Source organism: Vigna radiata, chromosome 7, assembly GCF_000741045.1.
Source record: "Vigna radiata var. radiata cultivar VC1973A chromosome 7, Vradiata_ver6, whole genome shotgun sequence".
NCBI lineage: Eukaryota > Viridiplantae > Streptophyta > Magnoliopsida > Fabales > Fabaceae > Vigna > Vigna radiata.
The window spans coordinates 39812342-39827024 of NC_028357.1; the positions used below are offsets into that span (position 1 = coordinate 39812342).

A 14683-nucleotide genomic window follows, 5' to 3' on the forward strand; every position below is an offset into this window, starting at 1 on the left:
CTCAACAACGTTTCACATCAAAATTTATTATCTAATACCACCAAAATTAAATTGCTTAAGGTAAGAAATCATTTTATTTATACGGGTCTTACACTCAGCATATTTTCGAAGAACATTTTTCGTGAGCATGGAGAATGCGGGGTTATCTTGTGATGATAAGACTCCATGTGGACTCTTCAAGGTTTTTCTCACAAATAGAGGTTGCATCTGGTCGCCGAGGTCGGGCTTCACTATTGTTTTCCTTTGGGTTTCGTTATATATCGGTCGTCCTAATTCTCTTTATGGTCGTCCGTCCCACTCCTTACTGTACACATCTAATTTTTTTTATAACATTTGAACATCGTCTACGTGTCATTCTGTAATTGGTCTAAAATTACTCCCTAATCAATAATAATAATCATAAACATTATAATGAAGTAATTTTGGATCAATCACAAAATGACACGTATATGATATTCAAATATTGTAAAACAATATTATCTAAGTATTATTATCCTTAATAAATATTAAAACTTTAATATGAAAAGAAACACTATATAGACTGTCCTTTTCCCCAATATGTTGTTAATATATGGAGACTGCATTTTGTAATATTGAAACAATTCTTAGAAGTTAAATCTTACAACATAGTTTTAAGTTTACCAAAAAAAGTTACAATTCTTTTAACGAAAATTATAATAAAACTAGCGAAAATAAAAAATATATATATTTTGAAACATCTAATAGAAAAAAAAACATATCACTGATTCAATAAAAAAAAATATCCAGTATTTTTAAAACTTAATTAAGCCCTAAGATATTACACCTTTAGGTTTTTGAAATTAAAAACAATTAATCAAGTTAGTTTGACTATCACTTTCAGTAAACAGGCCATTTAATACGGTGATGGACTATTCTCCACCTTTCCACACCATACATCCATTCAAAGAATATTACAATATACTTTTTTGAAAGGCTTTCTTTCTTTTTTTCGTAGAAATTTATAGAAATTAGTGTACACATAACATTTTGGCTTAACTTTGAAGAGTTCAATTTAGTTACATTCACGTTAACACTATCGAATTCTTTTGTTTTTTTCTTTCATATTTCTTCACTCTCCATTATCTTTTTCTACCTTTCTCTATCTCTTACCACTTTTCACACGTAAGATTAGTGATCCTAAATCCTATACCAGAAAAATTCCAAATAAATTAAATTCAAAATTTTATTTCAATACTTGGAAGAATTTAATAGTGAAAAAAAAAAATACTTCGATTTTGGTAGGTGTTATCTTTCTGTTAACACCTATTTAACGATAAAAACTAAACTGAGCTATTTTTTTTAAAGGACTCAAAATAAAAAACATATAAAAAGTTAATTATATAAAAAATAAATATAAAAATATTAAATATAAAAATTAAATTATATTTTTTTTATTGAAGGGTTTGTAATTAAAGAGAAGGGTCCCGTTATTTTGACACTTATATTTTGACACACTTTTGACAACAATAATTGTCAACGTGTAATTGGTCCGTTTTTTTTTTTCAAAAAGTCTGGTTGAAAAAAGGAATAGGGATTCAAAAAATTTGCGTTCCAATTATGTCCTTCTCCTATTTCATTACGTTTTCTCTCTCAGATTTCGTCTCTCTCACATTTTGACATCTCTTGCGTTTTCCTTCTCTGGTTGGTTCTCGTTTTCCTTCTCTGGTTCGTTCTCGTTTTTCTTCTCTAGTTCGTGTTTGTTTTCCTTCTCTGGCTCATTCTCATTTTCCTTCTATGGTTCGTTCTCGCATTTTGTTTTCATTGTCCTTGTTCGAAATGGGAAGTTTCGGACAACAACGTGGTTGGAGCAAGGTAAATGCGTTCTTCGACCATTTTCTTGTCGGTTTGGGTATTGGGTTTTGTGTTTGGTGTCAGTTTCCATTGATGTTGTGGTTTGGGTATAGGGTTTTTCGTTTGTGTGTTGGATTTCTTTTGGGTTCTTCGACCACTTTTGGTTTTTTGATTATTTCCTTTGGTGTTTACCATTGTGTTATTTTCTATATGCAGTTGATCGTTCGTCATTTCCTTTTGGTTATTTCCTTTGGATGGAACGTCGAACATCGCAGAAGGTGGAATTGCGAAGTACACACCGGGAAAAATGTCAAACAACCAATCACATTTGAAGACGTATGTCAGAATTGGATCAAGAAGACGTTACAAGAGTCAAGCACTTAAGACACCATATACCGGAATTGTAGGACCTAGAAAGAAAAATGAGTGATTATTGTATTGGTTTTAGAATAGGACAAGAACTTGATTGATGTTGTAATGAAACCTATTTGGTTGAATATATAGAAGATGCATGTTTGGTTCCATGTATTTATCTAATTCATAATTACAATTTAAATGTCTATGTTATTGAAGTGCTTTGTAAATTGATTTGGAAGTGATAATGTTTGTGAGACAAGAATGAATTAATGTTTGTGTTTTTGAGTGAGGATTGGGTTGAAGCTAATGTTTTGGGTCCCCCATGATGGAGGGAGAGAGCACCCATGTTTAGATTATTGAATCCAGTGAAGTTGTGCTATAAGCTGCAAAAATCTGCCTTGTAATCGATTACAAATAGGATGTAATCGATTGCGCGTGTCTGATTTACATATTGGACATCCTGTTGAACTAAGGGAGCCACCAGTGATAACACAGGGGACCACGGCTGAGTAACATTGTGTTTTGACCCAAATCCAGTACTTTTAATTGTAATTTGATGTTGTTGAGTGAGGATATGCTTGAAGCTAATGTTTTGGGTCCCCCATCATTAAGGGAGAGAGCACCCATGTTGACATTATTCACAGAAGTGAAGTGCTATGTATGCTGCAAAAATCTGCCTTGTAATCGATTACAAATAGGATGTAATCGATTACGCGTGTCTGATTTACAGATTGGACATCCTGTTGAATTGAGGGAGCCACCAGTGATAACGCAGGGGACCACAACTGAGTAGCATTGCACATAAAAAAACCTTGACATCATTCATCAATCAACAAACATTTGTACATTGCACATAGACAACCTTGAAATCAATATTTGTACAATCTCTTCATGTATATCAAAATTAAAGTGTCTTCATATACATTATTGTATCTTTCAATGTGGACATAAACCAATTGGTAGAAATCCATATTCCTATCAAAACAAACTACACTACACTACATTTTTACACTGGAGAATTATCCTACAACAATCCATACACCTCTAGCGCATCCAGTAGTCTTATGTTCTTGTAGTCCAGGATCTAATCACATATGTATTGCTTTCTAATTGCAAGCAATTCCTCCTGAAATGAAAATATTTCAATTGTAAAATCAACCCAATGGTGCTAAACTTATCCCTCCATCAAACAGGTCAAAAGCAGCCATGATTTCGGGCATGTCACGAACACGCTCGCCAATATACCACTCCAACTTTAACTACAACACATGCAAACAAATTTAACAGTAGGTTAAAATCATCAATAATTATAAAAAACTTACATCAAATACTTACATCTCCAGTCCGAAACAAATCATCAATATTTTCAAATGACCGTGACTTATAGCGGAACCAACGCACTATGCGAGGGAAATCCCTATGAGTTGGAAATCCCTAAAAAATGCGACTAAATAAAATACCAAAACTTTAACTTACCTTTGGGTTTCCGGAAGCCACTGCAACTGCACAAAAAATCAATGGTGGATTAGAGTTCACAAATCACAAAAAGAATAAATAACGCCAAAGAGACCCAAAACACCAAAGAAAGTGAAAGAGAAGTCAGACAATGCGAAAGAGAGCGAAAAGCCGAAACAGAGCCACAATGCCAAAGAAACCCAAAACGCAAAACGCGAAAGAGAGCTTACCTCAACAGAGTGATTGCGAAAGAGCTCTTTTTCTGGTTGAGATGAGACGAAAGCTGAATGGAGAAAGCAAGGGATTGGAGAGATGAAGCTGAATGGGAGAGACGAAAGTTCAGAACCAAAGTGAATAAGAGAAGAAAACGAGACCGCCAAAATGAAAATTCATATCATCAGAATTCCAAAATTACCTAGTTTTTTTAAAAAATTTTTTCATTTAAGTGACAAAATCCAATAGAAATTTGACACCGGTCAGGTGTCAAATTTGTGTCAAAAACCGGTGTTAAGTAAACATCTTCCTAAAGAGAAACGCACAGCATGGTTCCGTGTGTTGGTGCAGGTGCATTTGGAGCATTATATATACATGTCTGAGTAAGAGTTGAATATCATAAGCCAAAGGAGGAAAGTATGGCTTTCTCTTGTCAATTACTTGTTCACTTTGGCTTATTGATTATCCTTCAGCTACACTTTCTCTTCCTTGGTGTATCACCAGCCACTTTAAGCATCACCATTGACACAGAAGCCTTGATCTCATTCAAATCTCAACTGAGAAATGACACTCTTATTCCCTTATCTTCTTGGAACCAAAGTTCATCCCCTTGCAATTGGACTGGTGTCCAATGTGATACCCTTAACCAAAGGGTAATTTCCTTGGAACTTCCAAGCTTGGGACTCTCAGGTCAATTAAGTCCTTATATCTGTAACCTCTCCTCTCTTCAGTCCCTCCAATTGCAGGATAACCAACTCACTGGACTCATTCCTGATCAAATTGGCAACCTATTCAGTTTGAAAGTTCTAAATATGAGCTCTAACATGTTAGAAGGAAAGCTTCCTTCCAACATCACCCTCTTGAATCAGCTCCAGATTCTTGATCTTTCCTCAAACAAGATCGTCAGCCAGATTCCTCAAGACATTGGCAGCTTGAAAAAGCTTGAGGTTTTGAAGCTGGGAAAGAATAGCCTCTATGGTGCAATCCCAGCTTCTCTAGGAAACATTTCTTCTCTCAAAAATATCAGTCTTGGCACCAACTTTCTCACTGGTTGGATTCCCAGTGACTTGGGTAGGCTTCATGATTTGATTGAGCTTGATCTCGTTCTTAACAATCTCAATGGGACTGTTCCACCTGCTGTGTATAACTTATCTTCCCTGGTTAACTTTGCCTTAGCTTCAAACTCTCTGTGGGGTGAGATTCCTCAGGATGTTGGTCTCAAACTTCCAAAACTCATAGTGTTCAACATCTGCTTCAATTATTTTACAGGTGGAATTCCAGGGTCTTTGCACAACCTCACCAACATTCAGGTCATTCGCATGGCTTCCAACCTTTTGGAAGGAACAGTGCCACCTGGTTTGGGAAATCTCCCATTTCTTCGCATGTATAATATTGGTGGTAACAGGATAGTGAGTTCAGGTGTCCGAGGTTTAGACTTCATTACTTCTTTGACAAACAGTACTCGACTCAAGTTTCTGGCAATTGATGGAAATATGCTGGAAGGTGTGATTCCTGAAACCGTTGGCAATCTCTCCAAGGACCTGTCAACGTTATACATGGGACAGAATCGTTTCAATGGAAGCATTCCCCGCTCCATTGCTCTTCTTAGTGGCTTGAAGTTGTTAAACATAAGCCATAATTCAATCTCTGGAGAAATCCCACATGAGTTAGGCCAGTTAGCGGAACTACAAGAACTATCTCTAGCTGGAAATGAGATTTCAGGGGTTATTCCAGATTCCCTTGGTAATCTCCTCAAGTTAAACCTGATTGATTTGTCAAGAAACAAACTTGTGGGGAGAATACCAACCAGTTTTGGGAATTTGCAAAGTCTGCTTTACATGGACTTATCAAGCAACCAACTCAATGGAAGCATTCCTGTGGAAATGCTCAATCTCCAAACTTTGAGCAATGTTTTGAACTTGTCAATGAACTCTTTGAGTGGACCGATACCTCAAATTGGGAGATTGAGTGGTGTTGCCTCCATTGACTTTTCTAGCAATCAATTGGATGGTGACATACCCAGTTCATTCAGCAATTGTCTAAGTTTGGAAAGTTTGTTTTTGAACCGGAATCAGCTTTCGGGTTCCATTCCAAAGGCTCTTGGAGAAGTGAGAGCCTTGGAAACTTTGGACCTATCCACCAACCGACTCTCTGGAACCATTCCTGTTGAACTTCAAAATTTACAGGTGCTTAGGCTCTTAAACCTCTCGTACAATGATTTAGAAGGAGCAATTCCAAGTGGTGGAGTTTTCCAAAATGTCTCTGCTATACATTTAGAAGGCAATGAAAATCTCTGCTTGCAAGCCCCATGTGTAAATCGTGGCGAAGGAAGAAGAAATGTGAGATATTACATCCTCATAGCCGTTGCAGTAGCATTGGTACTGTTTCTCACAATTGGGTCTATACTATATATAAAGAGCAGAAAGGTGAAGGTAGCGACATTATCATCATCATCATCACCATCTGAACAGCTAAAACCTCTTGCACCAATGATCTCTTATGACGAGCTTCGTTTGGCAACTGAGGAATTCAACCAGGAAAACTTACTAGGAGTTGGGAGCTTTGGCTCAGTTTACAAAGGCAATCTAAGTCATGGAACTACTGTTGCGGTGAAAATTCTTGACACCCTAAGAACTGGTTCTCTAAAGAGTTTCTTTGCAGAATGTGAGGCTATGAAGAACTCGAGGCATCGAAATCTGGTTAAGCTCATCACATCATGCTCCAGTGTTGACTTCAAAAACAATGACTTTCGGGCTCTGGTGTATGAGTACATGTGCAATGGTAGCTTGGAAGATTGGATTAAGGGGAAGAGAAAGCATGCAAATGGAAATGGGTTGAACCTTATGGAGAGATTGAACATAGCAATAGATGTTGCGTGTGCACTGGACTACCTGCACAATGATAGTGAAATCCCAGTTGTGCACTGTGATTTGAAGCCTAGCAACATTCTCTTGAACGAAGATATGACTGCAAAGGTTGGAGACTTTGGATTGGCTAGGTTGCTTGTTCAAAGATCAACCAATCAAGTTTCCATTAGCTCCACTCATGCTCTTAGGGGCTCAATTGGTTACATACCTCCAGGTTAATGCATTTTCCAATTAGTTTCTCTATTTTATGAACCTTTTCATTTCACAACAAATTATGAAACATGATGAATAATTAGTATGGTTGGTTTTGCAATGCAGAATATGGATGGGGAGAGAAAGTAAGTGCAGCTGGAGATGTGTATAGTTTTGGTATAGTGTTGCTGGAGCTGTTCTCTGGGAAAAGTCCAACTGATGAATGCTTCACTGGAGGCCTAAGCATAAGAAGATGGATGCATTCAGCATTCAAAGAGAAGACAATGGAAGCCATTGACCCTGAGTTGGTGTCCCTCATTTTGCATGATGACCCTTCAGAGGGACCAAATAACGTACAAGTGTATTGTGTGGAAGCAATTGTAGGAGTAGCCATATCTTGCACTGCAGACAACCCAGATGAACGCATTGGCATCAGAGATGCTGTTAGCCAACTCAAATCTTCCAGAGACTCTCTTTTGAATCACTCTGATCATACTTCTGCTGCACATACCAACTCTTACTTAAAAGTTTTACTAAAATAATGCTGAAATTTTATGATCAGGGAAATGTATAACGTAATAATACTTTTGTTGATCATGAAATGATCACATGTTTTAGTTTGTCCAAGTCACTGATAGAAATTGTGGTGCTAAAAATAAAATATAGGTGTTTATGTTTGTGGTCAATTGCACTTGTAAAACTTATGTATGTCTTGTAATTGTTTATGGCGTATACTTTCTCATTGTGAGTTGTTCCAAGAAGACAAGGTGTATTTGTCACCAAGAAACTATGAAAGAAAGATTTATTCTTAATAAGCCATTAACAACTTTATATAGAAAATAAGATATCACTTTCAGTTTATCCTTAAATTCCTAGCAATGCAAACTATTTTTTTTTTCATAATTAATATTATTATTGAAATTATTAATGATGATTTTCTTTTTTTGGAAAGAAAAAAAGTTGATAAACTGAATTAGCATTTTTTTTTAGTAACCTTTATAACCTCACAACCTCTATCTTTCCATTTTAAAATTATTTTGAGTTTATTCCTTTTGGCTCAAATCCTTCATACTACAAGGGTCACTTCCTGAAAAGTTACATTTTAAAATACTAAGAAATTTTCAATTTTATCTTTATGTATTATCAATGCACAACAGAACAAAAAATATGTATACCACCTTCGTGTTTATGGTAAATAAAGATGAAACAACAGTTACTCAACAAAGCATATAAGAAATCAGAATTTTCACTAATCACTTGTAGATGCATCCACACACACACTATCTGATATTATACATACTAAACTTTACACTTCAGTATAACGAATGAAAAAATAGCCAATACATTTTGCAACCCAATGAAACAAGGACTAGAGATTAAGGAAACAAAACAAAATGAAAGTGAATTGCTGAAGAAGAAATTAAAGACAGTAACCCTGTTAGGTTGTTATAAGATTTTGAAAATGACTGCTACGGGAATGTTGACAACATGACCTTGGTTACCATATAACCCAATTCTCCCATAGCTGGCAGAAGAGCTGTTGCTGGTTGCATTGAAGATCACAGACAAGATTTGTTTCTCCCCACTGCCAATAGAGAAGTGATTGGGAGACACTTTCATAGAAGTGCCATATGGAGCACTCCAACCAACGTTGTATGTTTCATTTTCAGCAATGTTTTGGATTGTTCTTTGCACTACTCTAGATTGGTTCAACATTGCTATTGTGATTGAGGGCAAGTTCAGATCAGGGCCATAAACTGTAGAGTTATAAGTCCAGCAATTTTGACCGGTGTAGTTTAGCACTGTAGGAGTTGAACCATTGATACCACATAGGAATGACATGTAATCATCATAACCTACAAAGAAAAATATGTGTAGTCACACTTCACATTCAGAACCCAGGTTTGTTTATTAATGAAACTGCTTTCACAAATTTAAGCTAGTTCAGTGAGATATTGAGCAAAAGTTGTAGCTGAAATTTTGAAGCATTTGAACTTGCAAGGACATTATAATGATTTAAAAGTTCATTAGCTAAGTGAGACTTACTAGAATCAAAAAGTAATCCCGGATTTAATGCTGCAGTAGCATTCACAAAACCGCTTCCCATGTCAAAGGGAGTTGCTGGAGATAGGCTAAGGTCTGTGGTAGGATATGATCTCTGAGCCATTATTGACCTCCCACTGCTGTCATACAGAGAAGCTGAGGTGGAAAGTGCTGATCCAATGGCTGCAGGACTGAAATTGGGAAACTTTCTCTTAACTAGAGCAGCAAGACCAGCAACATGAGGTGCAGCCATGCTTGTGCCAGACATCAATGCAAAATTCTCACCTGTTGCAACAATCCAGATCAGATATTCAATTTCACTGTGTTGACTTGACATGGTTAATTAACCAAAATGCCTATTTCCTAGTGTAGATTATATAGATTATGAAGATGTTTAAGTAGGGACAGACAAAATGAACACCTTAGATCTGTTCATTGTATTGTTTTCTAAGTAAATTTGTTTATGTATTGACAAACCTAGAAATTCAACAGAATCAGAGGCAACAGAACTCCAAGCAGCCCATATAAGATTTCCAGGTGCTACCAAATTGGGTTTCATAATGTCAGCTTCATGAGGAAGACTGTCCTCTGGATCTGGTCCCCTGGCAGAATAATACACAACCTTTGGGGCCTCATTATTGTAGTTAGCTTCTGATCCCCCACCAATACTAGCAACAGCCCCAAATTTAACAATTTTATTAGAGTCCCCATCTATTTCCAGTGAAGAATTGTAGTATTGCAGTAATATCTGTCCAGTTGAAGAAAAAAAAAAAACAAAGTGAATAGTTGGCATTAAGGTATCATTCCCACACATGTAAGCAAATGATAGAAATAAGTTGACTATCCACACCATGGTTTTCATAGAGACATTAAGTACTTAAAGAGAGCAACAAAGATGACATACATATGCCATGTAATAAAATTCAAGCCAAAGAAAGTAAGAACAAAGACAGTAGACATGTGCATTTAATCAAGCATGTTCAAAGGAGAAAATTAGTAATGCACCTTGGAATCATTTGCAGATGGAATTATTATGCCAGGCATTTTCATTGGAACTGGGTTAAGCTGAAAAGAAGACACAAAAGGATCCATGGAGAAAACAACTCCAACCGCACTAAGGTTCATGGCTGTTTCCATGGCCTGTTTGATGGTGGAGAGCCCAAGCACAAATCGGACTGAATAGCTACAGATCAAAAGGTTGCCCTGAACCAAATCCTGATTGAATATACTTGCATCTTGACACTCACCAATATACATAGCATCAGCAACTGTTATGGTTTTGTTCAAAGCATGTCGTGCATGAACCAGTTTGAACATGGTGTTCTCAGGTGTGCCAGCTGGGAAAATTAAAAAAAGGAAAGAGTAGGGTAGTAACTAACAAGTAAATGTCATAAGGCACGCTGATATAACATTTGAATCAATTTTACTCAGGAACTTCAATGTAACACGATATAAGGCCTTTAAGGTGCCAAAAAGTGGCTGTTCACAATGTAGCAGTGTCGATTTTAGATCTTGGATTTCTTTGTTCTTGATTGGGATTCATCATGTAGGAAAAAAAAGTCACTTGTAACATGCTAACAATGGAGAAATTATTAAGCAGTACTTTGAGACTATGTTAGACCAGGACCATTTAATAACGTCTCGTGAAAATGATGCCAAAAAAAGTAGTTTAAAACATTGCCCAATTTGATTCATACAAGTTGAAACCGGAAGGGACTTCTGAATCAATACTGTGAAACAAATCCTGCAAAGCTGTTGATTCTGTGGCCAATCAGCCAATATGTATTTCTTGTGTTTGCAAGAAGGTAATAGTGGTAAAACACTGTAGATGATTCTCATTTGAGGAACTCAACATGTCATTAAACTCCCTAGTCATTTGATGAATTGCTTCTTAAGGATGTCTAAAGATGGTGTGGAAGATCATGTTATTCCTAATCAAATACAAGAATGCATACCAGATCATGACAAACTCAACCTTAACAAAAAATAGGTGGTAGGGATTCTGAAGAGGAATGCAAGTAATTACTTTCTCATCTGCTTTACTTTAGTAATATCAAAACCAAATTGCACCATTAAGGTCAAAAGTCCTAGTCTTAAACAGTCATGTATAGCTAACTGGGATAAGAGAAACAGAACCTTACGTGCAAGTCCAACTCCAGGTATGGTCACATTATTTCCAAGACATAGGGAGTTGCTATAAACACGATCATGAGAGGTGGCACCAACTGTAAAGATCCAAGGACTAAAGGAGGACATGCTCATAGGTGATGGTCCAGTGTTTCCAGCAGCTTGCACTACAAAAATACCTGCTTTTACAGCTGACAGCAATGCCATATCAATTGGGTTGAAAAAAGTTGCAATACCAGAAGGACGCCTATTAGGAGTGATTGACAAGCATATTATGTCAACACCATCCTGAGCTGCCTGTCAACAATTGATTATACTTCAAGCCTTAGCACAAATTTGAACTTGTGGAGACAATTTTCAACCCAAGGGAATAAGCAAGGAAATTATCAGCACTTAACACCAACTCTTTGATTCAATACCATGCATACCTTAATGAAAATATGGATAACAATAATAATGTAGTTTACCAAGCAATCACATATTGGTATGTACTATAGGAAGGAACACGTAACTTAAACATGAAGCAGAAGAACAAAATATATCAAGTGTCAGCAATTCACCTCAAATAAAATTATCAAATATTGCTGACATTTACGCATAAATTTCATTTCCAATGAAAATACAGGTACCTGGTCAATGGCTGCAACAACATCTGCCGCAAATCCTCCAAATCTCTTGTATAGTGCCTTGTAAATGGAAATGCTGTAAAAGATTGAAATAGAAAGCATTGAGTTACATATATATAAAATAAATCCAGGTTAGAACAGACCCATTGCTTCATTTTGTTCTTGAACAATTTTCATTATTTGTTGGCTGATGTTGGAAACAAAATTATGTGTAGATAAAGTCTATGGAGATTAAGAATTCCACCAGGCACAAAAAGAGATAAGTGATAGAGACCAAGATATAGAAAATAAAGAAGAGCATATGATACAATGTGGGGAAAATTTATGAATGACAGCTAATGTACACAGGGACATTTGAGTGACAAATAACTGTTTTTGTTCTGAACTTGGCCCAAGCATTAAAGTTTTCTTTCAGGTTTTCTTTTTTTTTTCTAGAAAATCAAGTAATTTTAAGAGACAGGAAATATTTTCTCCTTCTGAAATCCAAGTCTTATTATCTATAGACCTTTTAGCACCTAGTTGAGCAATTCTCTGCAAAGAAATCCATTTAGTCTCATCTTCTCTAACTATTCTTCAAAACAACACACTAATAATAATGACACATGAGTTTTTAACTTGTATAAAGTTCAGTATTAGTTACTGCGAATGAGGAGCCATCCCACTAGCATTTCCAAAAAATTGTCCAGCAACGACCACTGGAATTCCATGGTTTCCAGCTGCAACAGAAGCTGTGTGCCTGTATATTACAGATACATCAGAATGAACTTTCAGTGAAAAAACAAGTAAAATGAAGTTTTAGTTTTGTGGAACACTTAATTCAAATGATCATCATAATTTGAACTTCTGATTGAAAAAAACATTCGTAAATCTGACATATAAGTTCATTTTAAACTTTCAAGCATTGACTAGAATCAGATTTGTAGGTAGAAATCCCAGACCATTTGTCAACAATTCTTTTCCAAAACTATTGAAACAGAAAAGAGCAGGGCAAAAACTAATTGATGAGTTCAGAATTCAGATGAACAGAAGGTAGACAAAAATGATTCATCAATGTTCAAGTAGACGAGGGAAAGAACTTCAGAAAGATAACGGAGTTGTTGAAAGACAGATTTGTTAATATGGAAAAAAAAGAGGGGAAAGCACTAAATGAGAAATGGTCAATTGTTGTATAAAACAAATGAACACAAGAGTAAGTTGGAAATGCAAAAAACTCACGTGCCATGGCCATCTCCATCAAAGGGAGAAGCATAGTCCTGAGATGAGTTGAATATTCCTCTGGTTATAGCAGAAGCTGCAAAATGTCTTGCCCCAACAAGCTTCCTATTGCAAGAACCAGATGGAAAATCTGGAGTAACCTCACAGACGCCAGAGAAATTAGCAGGAATAGGGAAAGGATGTTGAGATTTATCATCAGCAAAACTAGGGTGTGTAGGATCAATGCCAGTGTCAACAAACCCAATAGTGATTCCTTCTCCAGCAGTTTCAAACCCACCTNCTTGAAACCAAGCTCCCTNTGGCAGCCNCAAAAATTGTGGAGTGTGGGTGGTTGCAGTCCTCACAGAAAAATCCAAGACCACATTGGAAACTTCTCTTCTCCTTGAAAGTTTGTCTGCCTTAAAGATTTCAGAAAACAAAGAACGTTAGTTGAAGAAATTTATCAAATCACAGATAGAAACACCAAACCACGAATAAATGGAAACAAGAAATACAAACAAGCACATGTTTCTTCACAGAATAAGACAAAATCAAGATGCCGAAAAGTAAAAGCATACATACCTGCTGTTGGGTAACCAGCACAGCAAATCCATTAATCAAGTAATGATAGCTATAGAGCTTCAGATATTTCTCCCCCTTAAAGACCTTATTCAACAACGAGTCATGAACTCGAGCAAAGTATGAACCATATCCCTTATCTACCTTTGTAACATTCTGATGTCTGAAAGAACCAAAAGAATCTATCAAATATAGCACAACTAGACAAAAAATGTCAAGAAATTAGAAGAAAATAAAAATAAGAATGGTACAGAGCACCAAGAGTTTAGAATATCAAACAGATATAATGATAAGATTCTAAAACAACTTGTCCACGAGTTGTGTAGATACCATGGCAATCATTCTAACAAATGTTTATCATCATAACATTAATCCATAACTTCAACAAGAAGCCTTAGCTATAAAGGTGAATCTATACACTTTTCAAACCTTCAAAACAAATATAGGGTACCTTGGTTTGTGAATTCTAGTTCTTCTTCTCCCAGACGCACCATGTCCAGACTTTCCAGACTTGTTACCCACTGTGATCAACTCATGATAGTAGTGAGAAGCAGGAGCTTGTCTCAGAGTAACAATGTACACACCAGTTGCTGCTTCACTTTGACACAAGGAAGGTATTAGAAGCATTGCCAACAAACACAGCACCAGTGAATGTTTATGCGACCAATGCAAGTTTCCCATTTGGGTTTTGGAATGCAAAGCCCCACCAAGCATGAACTAGATAGTGACAAGACAACTATTGTTCAGCTCAGGAGCATGTATAGTTCATTTTCAGCTGCAAAACTTGTCCTTTAACATTTGTACAAGTTCGGTGAACACTGAAACTGTGTCTGGCTGGTTTTGCAGTTTGTTATGAAGTGGAAGGGTGAAGTGAAGCCAACTCAACACTGATTTTAACAGGTCAAGTATGGAGAAACTTTTAGGAGCTGAGAAAATGTGGAAGTTGATGTTTTTAATTCTTCACTTTACATTGGTATCACTCTTTTCGTTGAAATTTATGAGTTCAACTACTTTGAAAATGAAACATTCTAAGTAGAAAATAATAAAAAGTTTAAAAATTTAAATAATCTTAACAATAGTTATATTTTTTCACATTTGTTGACTAATATTTTTGGTGGAAGTCTGCATGAAATTCATATTAAAAAATAGAATATGGAAAACAACTCATGCTATCTCTTCTAAATTTTAAAAATTTGCAAGTGCAGAGAACACTACCCT

At 36.2% G+C, this 14683-nt stretch overlaps 2 protein-coding genes across 3 annotated transcripts; one reads left to right on the top strand and one right to left on the bottom strand.

Annotated features, from left to right (window-relative positions):
- Nucleotides 1-4253: 4253 nt before the first annotated feature.
- On the top strand, nt 4254-7702 carry LOC106765872 (putative receptor-like protein kinase At3g47110). The gene is made up of 2 exons (XM_014650641.2): nt 4254-6918; nt 7023-7702. The coding sequence occupies exons 1-2, from the start codon at nt 4257-4259 to the stop codon at nt 7436-7438; spliced, it is 3078 nt and encodes a 1025-aa protein (XP_014506127.1). The 5' UTR covers nt 4254-4256; the 3' UTR covers nt 7439-7702.
- Nucleotides 7703-8126: 424 nt separating this feature from the next.
- On the bottom strand, nt 8127-14437 carry LOC106765503 (subtilisin-like protease SBT2.2). 2 transcript variants are annotated; one of them, XM_014650151.2, is made up of 11 exons: nt 13917-14437; nt 13469-13628; nt 12908-13305; nt 12333-12428; nt 11696-11768; nt 11303-11363; nt 11081-11233; nt 9945-10276; nt 9417-9687; nt 8943-9224; nt 8127-8752 (listed from the first exon to the last, which is right to left on the bottom strand). In XM_014650151.2, the coding sequence occupies exons 1-11, from the start codon at nt 14177-14179 to the stop codon at nt 8343-8345; spliced, it is 2499 nt and encodes an 832-aa protein (XP_014505637.1). In that variant the 5' UTR covers nt 14180-14437; the 3' UTR covers nt 8127-8342. The 2 variants fall into 2 exon arrangements, with proteins under 2 accessions (XP_014505637.1, XP_014505635.1); XM_014650149.2 differs by having other exon boundaries at nt 11081-11363.
- Nucleotides 14438-14683: the final 246 nt, after the last annotated feature.

Coding starts and splice junctions, on each gene's coding strand:
- LOC106765872 (XM_014650641.2), top strand. CDS start 4,257: ATGGCTTTCTCTTGTCAATTACTTGTTCACTTTGGCTTATTGATTATC. Junction 6,919..7,022: donor AATTGGTTACATACCTCCAG/GTTAATGCATTT, acceptor TTTGCAATGCAG/AATATGGATGGGGAGAGAAA.